Below are 18,268 nucleotides of genomic sequence, written 5' to 3'. Positions count from 1 at the left end.
TTGGGGTGCATGTGCCTAGGCCAGAGGCAAGGGAGGAGGAGGGACACAGGAGCAAAAGCAGGAGCAGGAAGGGTAGGGAGGAGAAATCCTTGCACCAGTAGAGCTTCCAGGCAGTCCTGCATAAACCCCATTTTGTGTTGACTACCAAAGAACAGAAACCACTCCTGTTTTGTATTTCAAAGTCCTCGTTTATTTCTGACATTGAATTTGGACCCATAGCTGAGCAACAAAGACAGAGAATAATAACAGGAGGAATCTGAAGTGGAAAAAAATCTGGGATCCCTGCCCCTATCCCGTCCTGTTCCTCCACCATCCCCAAAACCTTCTAACCTGCAGTTGCGTCTCCTGTGTTTCCAGCCCTTTCAGACTCAAGCTGGGCCAGACCCAGGGCGTTGTGTTGGCCGTGAGGATAACCCTTGTCCTGGCCATCCAAGTGCTCTGGAACTGCCTCTCCAGCCCTTGCCCTTCGTTAGCGGGCGACAGCTCACGCTCCGTTTGCTCGTGACGAAGGTGACGATGCGGTTGCCTGCCTTTCACCAGAAGGGTGACCCCCAAAATTCAAAGCCCCCCCCCCCCCCCCCCCCCCCCCGGTGCCATTCCCACCCTCCGGAGCTGGCGGCCCGGCCGGTGGGAAGGGGAAGGGGAAGGGGAAGGGGAAGCCTTGGTGTGTGCCGAGAGGCGGCGCTGGGTGCCGGGAGCCGCCGTGCCGGCGAGCTGGCTCTGCGCCCTTCGAGGGACGGCAGCGCAGGGCCCTCTGCCAGAGCGCACCGGGACCGATACACTTCTGGCTCCCAGCAGGACAGGGAGCTGGCTGAGCAGATGCTCCAGGGGGAATGGATGGAATTTACTGAGCTAGCCAAGGTTTTTCTCCCCGTCACAGCCTGTATTTTCAGGGAAGACTACTGGCTGGATGGAAAGCAGCAGTCCATAGCTCTGTCGTCCAGTGGGATCCAGAGAGCTTTGCTGCTTGCTAACTCATCTTCCCTCCCGCCTGCCCTCAATGTGAGAGGACATTTAAAACCTGCTATCTCTATTCGGAGAGTGGAAGGAGGCTCTCTAAAAGAGATGCAGCTTGACTGAGTCTCAGGATAATGGAAATGCAGTGTCTTTCTGGGCCAGGGGTGGGGGAGACGGTGCATAACGTTTGCTCAAAAGGCTGTGTAAAATGCAGGCTGGGACAGGGTGTTGGGTTACCAGGAGTCACCACATTTGGCGTTCGTCCGGCTCCTCTCCTTCGGGTACTTTGAGCAGAGGTGCCAAGGCATGAGCAGGTCCAAAGTGTAAACCAGCCTCTCGCCTGATAACGTAGACAGCTGAGGCTCACGTAGCGTGCGCGCGCGCCTCCGTGCCGAGACCTGCTTTTTCCACGCGTGAACGGGGAGGTTAAGTCCAAACCCTTCTGTGAGCGAGCAGGATGATTTCTAAATTGCGGTGGTGAAAAACAAAACAAAACAAAACAAAAAAAAAAAAAAAAACAAACCAACAAAACAAAACACCCTACCGCTCCCATTTCTGAGCAGCCCTACCCTATATTGCAAAGGCACGGCAAGCGTTTCCTGCCGTTGCCTCCCGCAGCATCCGCACGGCTGTGGGGATCGTTGCTGCCCGGGTCCCTCCCCCCGGCCAGGGATGGGAACCGCTCAGCCGAGCAGCCCTGCACCGGCTGCTCTGGAAGCGCCGGTGAGCGATGGAGACATCCTTTTAGGCATTTTTCACCTAATTTGATTTATCAAGGAAGAAGGAACTTTCCCACATTCATTCTTGCAGAAAGGCAGAGTCGCTGACTGTCATTACCGAGCCACAGAGCCGGTGAACCCAGGTTTGGGTGCTTGCACCTTCTTCTTCCAACAGCAAAAGAAGGGGGGGCCCCGACACCACCAGAGCCTCGCTGTCCCGTGGGACGTCGTGGGCCCCGCAAAGGAGGAGACATGACCTGGTGAGCTCTGCTGTTGCTGTCAAAGGCAAAAGCCGTCCTAAAGCCAACCTGCCTCTGGCTGTCCGGAGCCGTCAGGGTGAGGAGGGCTTCGAGCGCTGAGGGTGACCAAAACTGCAGTTATTTAAGGGATGTGACTCTTGTAAATAAAATCTCACCATTTTAACGGGTCCGAGTTAAAATCACTAAGAAAGCTTGTGAAGAGTAGAAGATGTGGGGGCTTCGGCTGCAGAAGGCTCCGCCTGTGCCTGTTTGCGTAGGTGAGCGGTTTTTGCGAGCAACTTGTGCCTCCCCCGGCAGTGATCTAAATTCATGTCTTGAACTTCTTCAGCACGTGCAAAGACCGAAGCGGGTGGGAGACGGTGTCCTGTCTTACACTCAAACATAAAAGCTAACCGCTAGCGGCGACGAGGGGAGCAGGATGATCCAGACCTTCCCTTCCCCATCGCCGAGGAGCGCTGCCGTTCCCAGCCCGGCGGTGGGATTTACCGGGTCGCTCCGGGCGTCCCCTCAGGAGTCTGCGCGGGGACACCGAAGGCCTCGCTCAGGGGGTTGGGGGGTAATTAAATTAGGTTGTACTGTACATAGCCCTCGTTAGACAAGTCCCTTCAGGAGACAGAGTAGAATAATAATGACACGATGGGTCCGGAGGTGGCCCTCCGAGGTCTCTCTCGTCTTCTCGCCCGTAAAGCTGAGCCGCGCCGGGCGGTTTGGCAGGAGGACCGTGCTGGTCTTGGGCTGGGCTTATGGGGTCCTCTCTGCAGGGAAACACCCCACCACCACCCACCCCGCCCCCAGCTCCCCAAAGACAAGCGAAAAGCCCCTTCCCTCGAGCCGGCGCCGGCCGGGGGCACCCCCGTGCGAGGGACGATGGTGTCTACACCTCCGTGCTGACAGCCCGCGGGTTCGGGAAGCTCTCGCGGAGGAGGCCGTGGCGGCTCACCGGGTAGCTTTGCAGGGTGGCCATGTTGAGGGGCGGCCCCATCTCCTTGTAGCACGCGGGGGCGAAGGCGACCCTCTCGCCCCCGTTGCGCACCATGTCGGCAGTCCGGATGTAAAAGGGGGAGCTGTAGGGCGAGCAGGTCGGGCAGTAGTTGTGAGCCCCGTGCTGGTTGAGCTCGCTGGGGTCGGGCGCGGGGCTGCCCCGGCCATCCACCACGCGGGACTTGCAGGCGTTGCACGTGCCGAGGTGCGAGTGCGGGGGCAAGTCAGGCTCTTCCTCTTCCTCCTCCTCCTCCTCCTCCTCCTCCTCTTCCTCTTCATCGGAGTCATCTTTCTTGCAGCAATAGTACTGCGCGAAAGGGAAGGGGCTGTGTTAGGGGGAGCGGGGCAGCCGGCGGGCAGATTCGGCTTCACAGTCCCCTGCCCCGGGAACCACCCGCCGGCCTCTCGCTGCTCTCCAGCGGTACCTGGGTCCTGCAAAGCAGCAGAAGCCCGACAAAACCTGGGACCTGAGCGCAGTGCGGGAGGCGGCTGCCAGGGAGCTCGTCCTCTCCCCTCCCCACGAGGTTTGCAAGGGGAAGGGATTTTACCCTGCCAGGTGGAAACTCCTCCAAGTAACCGCTGTGCTTTTCATCGCAGGGGCGCTGCTGCGTGGCGCGGGCTTCACATTAACTTTTAAAGAGCAGGAGGCTGTAAGCTAGCTGTTGTTGAAAGCCTCCTCATTTAATTTACAAGGGGAAAAAAACAAAAAAACAAAAAACCAAAAATCTAAAAATCTCCATCTGGTATTGCAAACCCAGCCAAGCCTACACCTAAATTAGCAAGGGCTGCAGGTCCTCAAAAGCCTTAGGGGAGTTCCCCCGGCAGCGGGAGGAGGAAAGGACGTGACTCTGCGGCACCTGGGGGAAAAAATGTTTCAACTCCCTGCCCATCGTGGGCAAAAAAAAAAAAAACCTGAGATCCCTCCTGCAGTGGCAGTTCAGCCCAAGGAGCAGCGACGCTGCTGGGGTTCGTGACAAGAGAGGGGGGGCAGCCGTGGCACTCACCTGTAGCCTACAGTAGCAGAGCACGGCGATGATGCACAGTAGGATCACTGTCGCTAGGATTCCCCCGGTGATAACAACAGTTCCCGCTGTCATCCGACCGATTCTCCATCAAACTCTGAAAGGCAGAGCCACGGGGACACGCGTCACCCTGGGACATGACAATCACCTACCATGGCTTCATCATCACGGCACAGACGTGCCGCCCATGAGGCATCCCTGGTCCTGTCCCCCCAACCAGAAAACCACCCCCCCAATATCATCCCCCTCCTCTTAGTGAGGGGATGCCTGAGATGCAGCATCAGGTCTCATCGCTGCCATCGCTGTCTCTGCCTCGGGGTCTTCGAGAAACACCCCGCAGTTCACCCGCAGAGCCTCCCCCCTTGCTGAGCCCAAAGGGCCGATTTCCACCCTGCCAGCAGAAAATACAGCTTCTGCTCCAAAACACAGAAGCGAACCTGGGTTTCCAGCAAGAAAAGCCAAAGGGGGGGGGCCTTTAAACTCCACAACTTTGGCACTGTGAGTCCAAAAAAATGCACCCCGGCTGCCTGCTGGGCACCAACAGGTCTAACATGAGTTTGGCACGAGCCAAACAGCCCCCCCCTCCATCCCCCTGCCTACTTACGTTCAGTGACGGAGGCGTTGGACCTGGAAGGAGCAGAGGGAGAAGTTAGCCGTGGCCCGCCAGCACCCCTTGCACCCACTCACGTTTCCCCACTTCCCAAGAATTTGCCTCAATTTAGGATCTGTGGGAAGCCCTGCCTCACGTCCCGCATCCCGCAGGGATGGGGCTCAGCACGTGTCTGCGCCCCCGGGAGCCTCCGTGGTGCAAAAAGCATTTTGGGTCCTGCAGATGACGATGATGACCGTGATGATGGTAATTATTAGAATTAGGATTGTTTTCTTTAATTTGGAGCAGGGAACGGAGGCGTTTCCCAAAGTCGGAGAAACACTCTGCAGGACAAGGCTATGAGCAGCTCGTGAATCACGCAGCTTCGCAGGGCGAAGGCCTGGCTTAGTCAGCACTTGGCCTTTTCCTCTTTAAAATTAATTATGGAGGAGGCAGATGCATCAGCTCACAAGTGGACAATGTTTTACGTGCTGCTGGGAAAGGGGGTTCTCCCCTCCACCCCCTCTGGGGCTGGCGAGCCCCAGCACCCCCCCGCCACCCCCCGAGCACCTACCCAGAAAAGGACAGGCAGGACGTCGCGGTCACGCCGGCCCCGGGGCGGCCGGCCGGGCCAGGCAGCGCTGCATGGCCACGCGGAGACGCCGGCAGCCCTGGGAGGGAGGACAAGGAGAAAAACCCACCACCGTCAGCTCATCCCCCTGCCCAAGGGGGGGCTGCCCAGTGTCCCCATCCCCGCCGGTGCCACCTCCGTCCCCGTGGCGGGGCTAAACGCATTCCTTCTTTCGGGAGACGGGCGGGAAAGGCGGGTGCTGCAAAATAAACCCAAACCGCCACCGAAGGACAATCCCGCGCCCAAAACTTGCAATTTCAGCAAAAGCGAGAGACTTGCGCCCAAGAAGTGGGTGCACCCTTCACCCCCACCCTCCGTCGATGCCTGGCACGACCACATTTCATTACTGACCCCACATCCCGCTGTGCCTTGTCCAGAGCAAGGCTAATTGATAGGGCCCGAGTGCCAGCCGGTTGCAGCCAAGGAGATGTAATTACCTACTCGCCACGCAGCCCTGATTGACGGAGGGAGGTGGCAGCTTCCAGGCGAGACCTGCCCAACTCTGCCCCAGCCCCTTGCTGCCACACGTTCTGGCGGGCATCACGAGGAACCCTCCCCACCCCCCAATATCACCCACCCTCCTCGCTCCTCTGCAGTGATTTGCAGGATCCGGCCTGACACAAATTGATTTTCAGCTCTTGGAAAGTTCCCGTACGGAGCCAAAAAGCGGGAGCGCATTGGATTTCCTCCTTGAGCCGCTCTCACACACGAAACAAAGGGAAAAAAAAAAAAAAAAAACAACAAAAAAAAAAACCATGAGAAATCAATAGGTGCATAACCCAGCTAATACCTCCATCCATCAAGGAACCCAATACAGAGCTAATAATAGACCCTGGCACGCTCGGCTCCGGCGCCCTGTTACCAAACTGCACCCCAAAACGCAACCAGGGATGGTGTGGGGAAACACTGGGGGGCCTTCGATGGAGTTATTGCCTCCCTGGGTGGCATCTTTAACAGGGAAAAGCTGATGGTGGTGGCTGGAAAAGGCAAACGTTGACCTTCGATGACCCCCAAGAGGGATGAGCCATGAGCCGGGTGATGATGGATGATGCAGGAGGCCGTCCGTATCCAGAAAACTTCATTTCACGGGGGCTGTGATTTGATTTAGAGCTCGGGGAGCAATATCCAATTAGCCTGAGGTTTGGAGCGAGCAGGCGGCCTCGGAGAATGACCCAGGTGGGGACAGACCGGCCCTGGGGACCTTTTGGTCATGTCCAAGTCTGACCTCGAGGACCGCTGCGCTTCCACATGCCCCATCCCCAGCATTCCCATTTCTGGGGCTGCTGGGATCAGCATTCCACCAGCCCCGCTCAAGAGCCAGGCTCTTCCTTATTAAAATAGTGAATGTTAAAAAGAAAAAAAAAAAGGCAATATTTAAAACGAACCAGAAGAGAAGCGCTGCCTTTCCTTATCTTTTTGAAGGTGATGCTTTCAGAGAGGAGGAGGTTTCCTCCCCTTCTCCCCCCCCACCTCCTGCTCACAGCAGCCTAGCAGTTCTTTTTCTACCCAGTTTGTGCCTATAAAACATTTTGCACCTACAAAACAGCCTTCTCTAACCCACGGCTCTCCTCTGCAGGGATGCAGGAGGGGATGTAACACCTCCCACCGAAGGAGCAAGAGCCCCAGCCTCATGAGTAATTGAGGTCTTGGGAATTATAAGGTAAATATGCCTGGAAAGGGTCAGGACAACTACAACAGCCTTTTCCAGCCCTTGCACGAGCCACACTACAGTCGCAGCAGCCACTTCCCTGCTGCCGGGGATCAGCCCATCTCCATTTTCCACCCGCTCCCCGCAAGCACATCCCAACCTGCCAGGAAAGGGGCATTTTGGGCTCCGCTGGCTCACGTCCCCCCAGGCTCGGGCACCGCACAGCCCCATCACCCCATTTTTAGGGGTCCCCGAAAGGCCTGGGGCTGCACCGTGAGCCGAGCCCCGCGGCTGCAGAGGCATCGCCGGGGGGATGCACATCCTGCAAAGCCAAACTCCCCAGGGCGCAGTCCCAGTTCCCCTTCTGCCTTAAAAAGGGAGTTGTGGGTTGTTTAAATATTTAAGTATCCCACGCTGAGCAGATGCCTTGGTGCTCACCACTCACCTGCTCCTGGGCGGCTCAGGAGGGGGGGCTATGCCCCAAGGGCGGGCACGGGGACCCTCTGGCACACAAACCACTGCTGAATAAAATCAGGATTTATACGAGTGGGGCTGCGTTACCCTCCCTGCACCTCGCTGGCTTTCAGGAAGCTATTTTGAGGTGCTAGGCAGTGGTGTCACACTGTCCCCGATGGGGATGGGAGCGGGCGGAGGGAGGGTCCCCGGCCGTATCGAACTCCTCCGGGCAGGCCTGCAAAACCGCTTGCTGCAGAGATACATTTTCTTTAATTGATTTCGCCTCGTAGCGCACAGTTACGGCCTGAAAAGTGACTCTGGGAACGAGCAGCATCTCAGGCTTCTATATTTATTCCCCTCCAATGACGTCCATCACAGATTCGCACGGTTTGCAAGTTGCTGGGAGGTTTTTGCCAGCTGCCAGCACTCTCAGCCCAGCTGAGAAACTCCCATCCTTCCTCGCCCGGTGCATCCCACCAGCCCCGAGCTCACCCCTGCACCCAGCAAGGGTCAAACACCAACACGAGAGCTCAGGAGCAGGTTTTAGGCTCGGGCAGAGCACAGCTAGTTGCCGCCAGCATCATGCCAAACCTCACCGGCCAGTCCTGCCCCAGCCCGGGCTCTGCTCTCCCGGTTTTGCTCTGCAGCTCACGGGCTAATTCAATGAAATGTCTGCCTGGTAAATTAGCCCGGCTGCTGCCTTACCAGAATCATCTCCCAGGGCCTAATTGGAAAAAAACAGCATCAGGGGCTGCCTTTTCAAAACAGATTACGGCAGCAAACAACAGGGCAGCTCCCGGGCGGCTGCAGCCTGCCCCTCATGGGCTCAGCCCGGCGGGATTTGGGTGGATCAATCCACGGTTGCAAAGCTCGGCGAGGGCAGGACACGAGCAGCACATCCCTCCCCCTCGCCCCCTTGGGTACACGAAGAGGGCTGAGACCCTGCAAACTCGTTGCATGTCGGATGCTGCAAGGCGTAAGGGGACGAGCCGAGTCATGGGGGAGCAGAAACCAGGAGAAGCCCCCCCCACCCCGAATGAGCAGAGTCCAAATGAAAGTCCAAAGAGCAATAGCAATGTGGGATGCAGGAGGATGTGGTGGCCCCCCCAGAGCCTCCCTCCAGCCCCAGCACTCGCCCCCGGGGTTCTTGCCCAGGTCCCAAACCACTGTGTCACTTTGAAGCCTTTAAACTCTTAATTAAGGGATCCACGAGGGTCACCAGGGAGCTGAACCTGCTGCCCGCCCTAGGCCTCACAAACACTGATTTTTGGAGGAGTTACAAATTGCTGCTTTGATTTACCCTTGCTTAAGCCCCATCATTTTGGGGGGAGGGGGGAAGGGCCAGGATGGAGCCAGCCCCTTCTGACTTTTTATATGTTGTTAATAAATATATTGAGTAAAAAGCATCTTTAAGGCATAAAAATTGCCCGTGGCACTGGGTGACCGGAGCAACCCCGCTCCCCTTTGCAGCAATAACACCCCCGGGAGCGGCGCTGGTTCTGCCCGAGTTATGTTTGAGTTCGGACCAGCCTGCGGACAGAAATCACAGCAGCGGTTGGGAAAACTTTGATTTCAGGCTGCTGCAGAGAAAACCAAAAAAGGCTTTTCCCAGCAGAAAGGGTGTTCTGCGCGGCCCGAGGCTTTTTTCTCGCCGTGACCCCTTTGGTGCCTCCAGCCGTGCGGGGTTTGGCCCGGCAGTTTTGCGAGGGAAACCGCAGCAGGGCCCCGGCTCCTCGCTCCTGACCGCCGCAAGGACAGCCAGGTCGCAGAGGTGACACCGTCCCCCAGCTGTGGCTCTGGCGATTTGCAGTCAGTCATCAAAACCGAAAATCCCGTGCCCTGCCGCAAGCCTGCCCTTGCTTTCCCTCCACCACTCGCCCCAGCTCCCCCGGGGCTCGCCGCCGCTTCCTCCCGGCCCTGCTCCTCCCCACCTGAGAGACAAGAAAGAAGAAATACTGACAAAGTTTTGAAACCAGCTCCTTTCTTGCAAAAGCTTTGTGGGAAAGGCAAGATATTAATTGCAATTAACAAAAACCAAGCCACTTCATGGGTGCAAGCCGCCAGCCAGAGCCCAGCTCCTGGGTGGGCACGAGGAGCTGCGCTCCTGCTGCTAACACCACGCTGCCGACCCACCGAGCCCAGGAGATCCCCGCTCCTGGGCATCAAACTCTGCCAAAACACACCTTCTTGCCAACTTAAGTTCCCTCACCAGGCTGCACCCTGCCCTGTGGGAGCCCAGTGGACCTTCCCCACCAGCAGTAATCGCACTTACAGCCACGTAGGACTGGGCATCCCCCTCCAATCCCCAGCCGTGGCACCGTCAGGTGTGCGAAGCCCCGGCACGTCCTGGGACCGGCCGGCACGTCCGCATCCCTGTCCCAGGGAGACCTCCTGGCACTTCACAGATTTTTTGAGGAAGGGTGGCTTTGCAGCCTGGGATGTCTCAGGTGCGGATTACACCACTGTCTCGTTACTTGGGCATCTCACCTGCCCTTTATCTCCCTCAGCGACTAGTCAGATCCTGTCTCGCCTGCCTGCGTGGATTAACTGGAACCGTGTGTAGGGATGGAAGGACATGGAAGGGACCGTCCTGTCCCCCCTGCAAGCATATACTTATCAACATGGTACTGCAAAGCCTGTGGCGTGGCCAGGGCTACACCTGGATCTGGGCAAGTCCCTGTATAATTACATCCCTTCTCTATCGCAGGACAATGACACCTCTCTCCTCATCCCTCCACACATCTCCACGCTCTGTTTGCTCAGCCAGCTCCCGATCAGCCCAGCCTGGGAGCCACGGTGAGTGGGTGCAGCCCCAAGAAGGGGTGAATGTGCAGCCCCGGACAGGGGGAAGGCATCAGATGTGGGCAACCCACGGTGGGACGCGGGATGGAAATGTCCCTGGCCTGACCCACATGGCTCATCTCCCGCTGCTGCCCGCGGGGTCCCTCCCGGGGCCGCTCCCAGCAAAACCCACGGCCAAGCCCGGGCACACGTGCCATGGTCCCAAAATAACCAGGGACAAAACTGGCGGCATCAAGCCAAGTTGCACAGAGAAGGGTTTCTGAGATTATCCCGCACGTCAGAACCCCATGGGCTCTCCAGAGCCAGCCAGGACCTGGCCAGCGTCCCTGCCGCAGGCACCGTCCCTCCCAGCGCCCCGACAGCCCCCGCGACGGGCAGCCAGGGCAGCAGCGTCCGTGCCGGGAGCGGAGCGAGGCCGTGCAGAGCTGGGATGCTGGGCATGCTGCAGGTGAGACCGACCCTCGACAAAAAGCCGGAGCATTTTGCCGCACAGGAAAGCTGAAGGCTCGGGACTGTGCCCACAGCCACGGCCAGCAGAGAGCCGGAGCCCAGACTGGATCCTGCCGTGCCGTGGATCCCCGGAAAGCAAGGACTTGGGTCTGATTTGCACCCTATGTTGCTCCTAAATCCCCCTGTCACAGCAGCGCCCAGAAAGGAGCGGGAAGGGTTATTTGCTGCCACCCCAACGTCACCCTTGGTGTTTGCAGGAGCTCACTGCACCGGTGTAGGTATCCCACGACTGACTTAACCCTGTGGTAAAGCGCCAGCCGCCTTTCCCCTGCGTCCGCCAGCGTTCCCAGCACTTGCCCAGGAGAAGGTGAGAAGCTACCAGCCAAGCAAAGCGGGGCAGCAGGGACCTCTTTAAAAGCTCTCAGCCTCCAGCCATCCCTCACCGAGGCCTCAGGGCCGAGGAGGGTCCAGGTGATGGATCAGGGTCCGGCTGATCCTGCAGCCTGGAGATCCTCCCCAGCAGTGTGACGGAGCCAGCCTCCCTTCAAGGATTCCCAGCCCTGGGTCAGTATTTCCCCAGCACCCCCATGGCTCCAAGATGAAACCTTCATCTCCTCAGCACCCATTTATTTTCACACCACTGGGCTCTTCCCATCAGGGCAGGGAGACAAAGACCTCGGCCGGATCCCCCCGTTCCCCAGGGGCTGCAAACACACCCTGTGGAGATACGATCTTCCCCCCAGTTTGATTTTCTCACTGCTCTACCACAGGAAGGTGAGTGCTCTGCTCCCCAGTGGGGATAACCCCACCGGGGGACTTGGTGACAGAAAATGCTTCTTCATCCCCAGGCACACACTGGAAGAGGAGGATCAGTCCCAGGAGAATCATTGTGCAACAGCCAGGAGCATCCCCACCAAGATCCAACCAAGCACAGCAGCGAGTTTCCCAGTAAAGATTTTTTTTTTCATTAAGACAGTTTCTCACTGGCTTTCTTTGAACCAGCCCCCAGGACAGCTTCTGCTCCAAGGCACCACTTCGTTATCTCCCTGCTTGCCCTGGACATCAGTGCCACCTCACCCTTTCCACCTTATTTCCATCATTCCCAGGAAAATCCTCTGCCCAGTTTCCCAATTCCCACCCAGATCTGCCCTCGCTGCCCTGTCCCCGTTCCTCCCAGCCTGATGTATAAAACACAACTCGTGCAAAACCTTTTCATGTAGCAGCAAGCTCTGCTCCCAAAAGCAAAGCCCAGGGGAAAAGCTCTGGCTGAGGCTGGAGCCTCTGTAATCCCATCGGCTTCAGCCCCCCCGGCGCGGCACGCTCAGGCAACGCGGTCCGAGTCGCACCAGATTGGATCTGTCGTGCCTCAACGTCACCCAATTTATCCGTTTTGCTAAAATAAAATAGAAAATAAATTGTCCTGCTCAATCCCTGGTTTTAACTCGTGCCCTCCTGCAGCCTGGATAACGTTATGGGGCCGGTGGCTGAAGGAGCGACTGTGTGTTTGGGGGATGCTGTTCCCTGGGGACGCGCAGGGGACGTCCCCCCCCGTGTCCCCCCCCAGCATCTGCCCCCCCGTCTGCCCGCGAGCGTGCCAGTGAGACAGCCACTGCGGAGGGATTAAATTAGCAAAGACATCATTAGGGGTAACTGGACCATTTACCAGTTGGGTGGCAGGAAGGAAGACGAGCCTTGTATCTGACCAGGAGGAGAGGGGCCACCACCACCCCTCTCTGCTCACGAGCTCTCTTTAAATCCCATTTACATCTAGGAAAACTATATGGATGTCTGTCAGTGGTGCACCACATTTTCCCTTTCATATTTCGGTGCTCGCCTGATGTTCATCTCCCTTCAGCCCCAGATACGGGTTAGAAAGGACACGGCCATAAGCCATCAGCATCTTTAACAAACCAGGAGCTGAAAACCAGGGCTGGTTACATCTCTGCCCACTTCTAGCCAGGCAAGTGCCCTTCAGCATCAAGGAGCAGATAACCTTCAGACCACCGCTCCTCCAAAACAACCAACCCCAGGGCTGGCTATAATTTAATCCCATTCCCGCAGTAGCTGCAAACCTGCATGGTGCTTGGGAAACGTCCCTTTTTTCCCATGGAAAAAGGAGATGGAGGGTGCCACGGCCCAGCCCTGGGGAGGAGGGCGCGGGGAAGCGCAGCCTCTTCCTCCGCATGATGCAAGACCTGCTGCTCCAACTGTCAGCATCCCCCCGGCATGTTCGCTTGGAGTAGAAACAGAGATTTATTTTAATGACTCATTAAAGCCTAATTGCATTCAGGCAGCAATACAGAGAGAGGAGCCTCCCACGTGAGGCAGTACTACAGTCAGGAGGGCTCTCAAAGCCTCCCCGAAAGCGCAAGGCAGACAGACTGTCTCTTTTCGGTGGGGCCAGGCAGCAGGGCCAGGTGCTGGCTCTGGAGCAGCGTGGCTTCGTGATCGGGATCCGAAAAACAACCCAGAAAAGTCTCTGTTCTTGTCTTTGTTTGCCTCCGTCTGCCCAACGTGAGGGCAGCCACCGGCTGCTCCCTCCCCAGCTCCAGGGAGGAGAGGCGACCTGCCCTGCACCTTGGATGCCCACCTCCAGATCTTCAGGCCGGCAGCTATTTCAGGGGGTGGCCATCTCCTAGCCTTAAAGACACTTGTGTTTTTCACTCCCCTGTGCTTTTAAGAACCCCACAGCAGGAGCAGGGAGTTCAGCAGGGTGGGATTTGTGCGGGAGCCACCACAGGTCACCCTGTCAGAGAGATGGACACGGCACGGGGAAGGGACGAGCTGCTCCTCTCAACTCAGGGGCTCCCTGAGTGGGGGATAACAAACCCATCATGCGAAAAGCCAGCCAGCTTGGAGGGGAACCAGCCAAAACCCCACTGCCTGCAGTCCAGGTAACCCCCCGCCGCCGACACCACCCATGAGGAGCTCTGGGGTCTGCCTCCTCTGCTTTTTTGGGTGCTCCAGCTAGCTCTGCTCACGTATCTAGTCCTTCCCGGTGGGATGCAGACCCGGCGACAGCCATGGTACCCATGGGGATGGGAGGTTATGATCCCCACCACCAGAACGCACGCTGGGAAGCCCACCCTGCCCTTCTCACCCACGCAGCCTGAGTGGATCAGTTGTTACCAACCTGCAGCTTTCTCCCTCCTGGAAAGCTGCCCCACTCAAAGCACGGGCCCCCCTCCCCACCCTGCGATTCGGGTGCCGGCAGTACCCACAACAATCCTGACCCCCTGCCGTGGGAGGACAGCCCGCCTGGGGACAGCCACCCCCCGGGACGGGCGCGGGTCCCCAGCCACAGCTCCGCTTCCCAAGAACAGCAATTCCTCCCTCCGGGATGGCCCGACACAGGGGCACAGTCCGACCCCAACCCCGCTGTTAGGAGTAAATCCAAGCAGACTCACTCCAGGATCAGGTCCAGGAGTGACTTTTCCATGGGAAAATCTCACCCACGGCTGCTTTATGAGCCCACTCACACTCTTTTTACCCACCGCATCCCAGCCGGGGCAAGGAGGCGCAGTGCAACCAGGCCCGGATGGGGCAGCTCTGCAGAGCTGAACTCTTTGCTGGATTTTAGACCAGCTCTTTTTTTTTTTTTTTTTTTTTTTTTTTCTCTAGCTGATTTATCACACAGCAGGGATACAGACTCATCCATTGCTCAAGGTCCTCCACCTCGCCCAGGCCACGCTGCCCGGTCAGGCAGGAGCGGGGCCGGGATGGTCACGCACACACCATCATCACACGCGCCCAGCGAGCAGGAAAACCCGCCGTGAAGTCTCTTAATGTCTCCTGCAAATGAAGTGTGAAACGCGCTTTCAAGAAAACAAGGGTAACGGAGACTCAATAAATATTTCATCCTGGTGGGAAAGCAGTGATGGGGAAGGACGGGCGGGCAGAGATGCCGGGAGGGATGGGGGACGGCGGGGACGGAGGCTGGAGGGGGAAAAGGGGGAGGCAGCCGGGGCAGGGAACAACAGGAACACCATGGCATGACCTTATTTCTGTTTGCTGCTTGCCCGGGGGGCTACCGGGTTTGAGGCGGACCCCAAAAAGGGGAGCAGCTCTCGTGTTCCCGTGGGTAAAGTCGGTGATCCCGCTCCAGCCGAGAGCCAAGCTCCTCCGAGCTCCCCGTCCCAACGCTCCCCAGCAGACAGGCAGCTGCCTGGGTCTCCCGTCGGTCCGCGCACCCAAAGTGCTCCCACGCAAAAATGGCTGGAGGATACTCGGTCTTTCTCCGCAAGGGAGGGTTTGCCGAGTGGAAAATTCTCCGCCACCTGATTTCCAGCCTGTTAAAGGCCTTTCGGGCTGGAGCAGAGCGGGGCTGTGCTGCCTTGCCTAAGCAGGGCTCCCCAGTCAGCTGTCCTTAGGCCGGGCTGAAATCCAGCTCTTTGGAAAGAGATGGGAAAAGATCTCACGTCCCAGCGGAGATGTCGCTGGAATGCAGTCGGACTCACTGATCCGATGCGCACCACGATACAACAGCCTACTGCCACTCTTCCCTCTTGGCTTTTCAACAGGTGAATAAAGCCCTTCCTAGAAAAAGCCTTTTCTCCCCCTCCCTGGCAAAGCCCAGGTTAGAGCCCATCGGATCCCGCGGGGTGACATTAAATGCCAGCCAGCAGCCCCAGTACACCCAGTGCCCCAAAACAGAGACTTGGGCTCAGACAAGCAAGGGGCAAGGCTGGGGGGGGGCGGGAAAAGAAGCCCCCCGGTAATACAAGCCTCTGCTGGGATGGAATATTCCACCGCACCTTAGAAAATCTCTCTGCTGGAGAGACAATCAATAGCACACAAACAAAATCCAGCTGAAAACACTAAATGTTTCCACATGCCCTTTTGGAGGGAATAAAATCCTCCTGGATAACCTTAAGAGAAAACAAAAGCCAGGCGAATAACTGGAGCGCAGGTCTCCTTTAATTACCGCAGCACGGTGAGAGATAAAACAGAGATCCTCCGGGATAAACAAAAGGATTTGATTTCCTCCACTTCAGCAAAGGCAGCCACCATTTCTGCGGAGAGGTTCGGCAGCGAGTGTCAGCCCATCATGTCTTTGCTGAATGGCAAAGCTTTGGGCTGCTGCCGAGGGAGCAAGAGGCTGAGCCCCGGGCTTGGGACTTTCAAAACTTCTCCTGGCTGCGAAGAAGTAGGATTTAGAGACGGGCAAACTCGGTCCTACCCACCCGAGGAGCCAGAAGAGTTGACGGTGACTGAAAAAAACCCAGCTCAGCACAAAGTTGGACAACGTAACCCTGAGAAAATAAGTCAGGAGCTTCCTCGGGAACCACAACCCTGGAGCTTCACCTGGACGAAGCTGCGGCGCAGGGGCTCGGCGCAGCCCCCGGGGTGCCGGGAGCGGGGTGCTGGGTGCAGCCCCGGGGTGCTGGGTGCATCCCAGCCGGGCATCCCCCCCCCCAAACCGCCCGGGCTCCCCTTCCCACCGCGGCCCCAACATCCCAGCGTGAACCTTTCCCTTGGCCCGACCCCTCCGCGAAGCTGCGGTGCCCGAGGTTTTGGGGATGGAAGGCGGTGGGGTGCCCGAGGTTTGGGGGACGGAAGGGGAGCAGCGGGGTGCCCCGGCCGTACCTGGGCGCCCGGGCCGGGCAGGAGCGAGCGGCGGAGCCGGGTCCGGGGGAGCCGCGGCGGCTGGAGGGGCAGCGGCCGGCGGGGGGGGGGGGAAGGAGAGGACCGGAGAAGGAGAATAAGAACAGCGGTGATAATAAATAAAAGGAAGAAGAAGAATCACCGGAGCGGAGGAGCGGGAGAGCCAAGGCGGGTCCGGCCGGCGGGGGAGGAGTTTGCCCGGGGGCCGGAGCTGCCGCCCCCGAGCGCCGCCCCCGATCCCCCCCCCGGCTGCAGGGGCGAGCAGACACGGGCTCCCCCCACCCCTGAAACTCCTCTGTAAGGGAGGCGGGCCACGGCCCCCTCAACCCCCTCGGGCGCTTGCCCCACGGTGGGGAAAACGGGAGTGCACCCACTCAGCCTCTTCCCCCGCCCCCCCCCCAGTGCCCGCGGGTCTCCTGGGGGCGAGCACACACTGGCAGCATCCCCTGAGCACCCCCAAAACTCCCGGATACCCTCCCAGGGCATCCGCAAAGCCGAGCCCTGCAGCACCCCCCAAGCCCGGGTCCTGCAGCACCCCTGAGCACCCCAAACCAGCTCCCCCCACCCCGCCAGCGTCCCCGCTGCTGCCGCCACCACCGCCTCGGCCCAGAGAAACCCCTCGGGAGGCTCCAGCTCCTGCTTCGTCCATCCCACCACATCCCAGGTCACGACACCCCTCCTGCCGCCAGCACAGGCTGGGTGGGCTCCGGTGCTTGCAAAGACCCAGGAGAAAAACCCGCCGCGCCGCTGCGAGAGGGCTGAGCCGGGGCTGGGGGGAAGGATGCCAAAGCCTACCAGCTGTTTTTCAAAGCCAGATGGACCCCCCTCTTCCTCCCCACGGCTCCCCGTCAAACAGAGCCGACCTTGTAGCGCACGGCGGCTTCCCAGCGCGAGGCCGGCGGCTCCGCGGCGCTGCCGGCAGCTCGGCCCAGCGCTGCGTGACCCCGAGCACAGGCTGGGACTGGGGAGGCACGAGCAAACGCGCCCACACCGAAAGGTGTTGCCCCCAGTAAGTAAGTGTTTCCACCTCTGAAGCTCCAAACTGAGAGTTTAAGCTGGGGAAGGTGCAGCTTGCAGCTGGCATCGCCTTCGGAAATGGAGAGCCGCTCGCCTCTGCGAGCTACGATAAAAGATAATCTAATCTCATGCCTTGCACCGCGAGCTGGCTGCTGTGAGGGTTACTGTGCGAGGGGGACACGTGTTCGTCTGTTTCTCTCTGATTTTGGTCTCTGTGGGGCACGAGAGGCACTGCAAGGCAGCGCGGCTTCGCGGGATTACACTACAGCCAGTCAGTTGAACGCTCCCGTGCCTCAGTTTCTCCATTTTTAAGTAAGGGACACCACCAATACTTTTCGTCCCTGTAGATCAAGCTCTAAAGCTGGGGAGAAAACACCACTCACCTTCTCCTCCCTTACCCTCGCCGTCAGTCAGGGCATCCCGTTGCCCACGGATCGCTCTCCCCGTGGTTCCAGCCCAGCCCTCACAGCAGCTCGGTGCCAGGAGCCCGACCCGCCGGTTTCTCCCCGGGATCCAGCGGCAGAGCTGAGCTGGGAGGAAATAAACACTCGTTTGGATGCAAATGGCTCTGCGCCTCGAGCAAAAGGGCAGGATGAATTATGAAACGCGAAGGCGAGATAAGTGGATCCTGTCACAGCGCTCACCCTCCGTGCCGCAGGATCGAAGCGGCTGCCGGCTGCGAAGGCACACACGTCCCCGCACACAGCCCGGCCCAGGAGGGAAGCCTCCCTACTCCCCTGCTGATAAAGAATTCCACATTACCAACTCTGGCACATCAGAGGGCCGGGAAATACGGAGAAGCATCGTGCCGAGAAAAGCGAGCACGTGGAGTGTTTCTGAGGAGGGTAGTAGAGATGCATTTTCCCTCAGCTGGGCTTCAGAGCTGTCAGAGGGATGGGAATTAGGGGCATCCAGGCGAGCACGGAGGAGGAGGAGGCCAGGAGAAGTGAGAAATTAATTTCCTGGGCTGCTCTGGGCAGGATGAGAGGAGTGACGACAGCCCAGGACACAGGGAGAGCCGCTTCTCCGCTCAGAAAGTGCTGCCGGGGCCACGGGAGGCATTCTTACAGCTGAGTCAGGATCTGACATGTCGCTGCTTCTGCGGATGGACGTGGAAAAGAGTTTCTGGGGG

General features: G+C 58.6%; 1 protein-coding gene and 1 long non-coding RNA gene across 6 annotated transcripts; one reads left to right on the top strand and one right to left on the bottom strand.

Moving 5' to 3' along the window:
- Positions 1–167: 167 nt before the first annotated feature.
- Positions 168–17,720, bottom strand: FAM163A (family with sequence similarity 163 member A). 5 transcript variants are annotated; one of them, XM_042786330.1, is made up of 6 exons: positions 16,262–16,305; positions 5,737–5,859; positions 5,103–5,199; positions 4,544–4,566; positions 3,922–4,036; positions 168–3,224 (listed from the first exon to the last, which is right to left on the bottom strand). In XM_042786330.1, the coding sequence occupies exons 5-6, from the start codon at positions 4,012–4,014 to the stop codon at positions 2,811–2,813; spliced, it is 507 nt and encodes a 168-aa protein (XP_042642264.1). In that variant the 5' UTR covers positions 4,015–4,036; positions 4,544–4,566; positions 5,103–5,199; positions 5,737–5,859; positions 16,262–16,305; the 3' UTR covers positions 168–2,810. The 5 variants fall into 5 exon arrangements, with proteins under 5 accessions (XP_042642264.1, XP_042642272.1, XP_042642271.1 ...); XM_042786338.1 differs by lacking the exons at positions 5,737–5,859; positions 16,262–16,305 and adding an exon at positions 17,520–17,720; XM_042786337.1 differs by lacking the exon at positions 5,737–5,859 and having other exon boundaries at positions 16,262–16,292.
- Positions 13,173–14,386, top strand: LOC116964552. Its single transcript, XR_004408791.2, has 2 exons — positions 13,173–13,409; positions 14,137–14,386. It is a non-coding gene; the product is annotated as an uncharacterized LOC116964552 (long non-coding RNA).
- Positions 17,721–18,268: the final 548 nt, after the last annotated feature.

This window comes from Tyto alba, unplaced genomic scaffold, assembly GCF_018691265.1.
Source record: "Tyto alba isolate M040663 unplaced genomic scaffold, T.alba_DEE_v4.0 Super-Scaffold_1000006, whole genome shotgun sequence".
Taxonomy (NCBI): Eukaryota; Metazoa; Chordata; class Aves; order Strigiformes; family Tytonidae; genus Tyto; species Tyto alba.
Note: the sequence above shows the minus strand (reverse complement) of the source record. Positions and strands in the feature narration are given on the sequence as shown.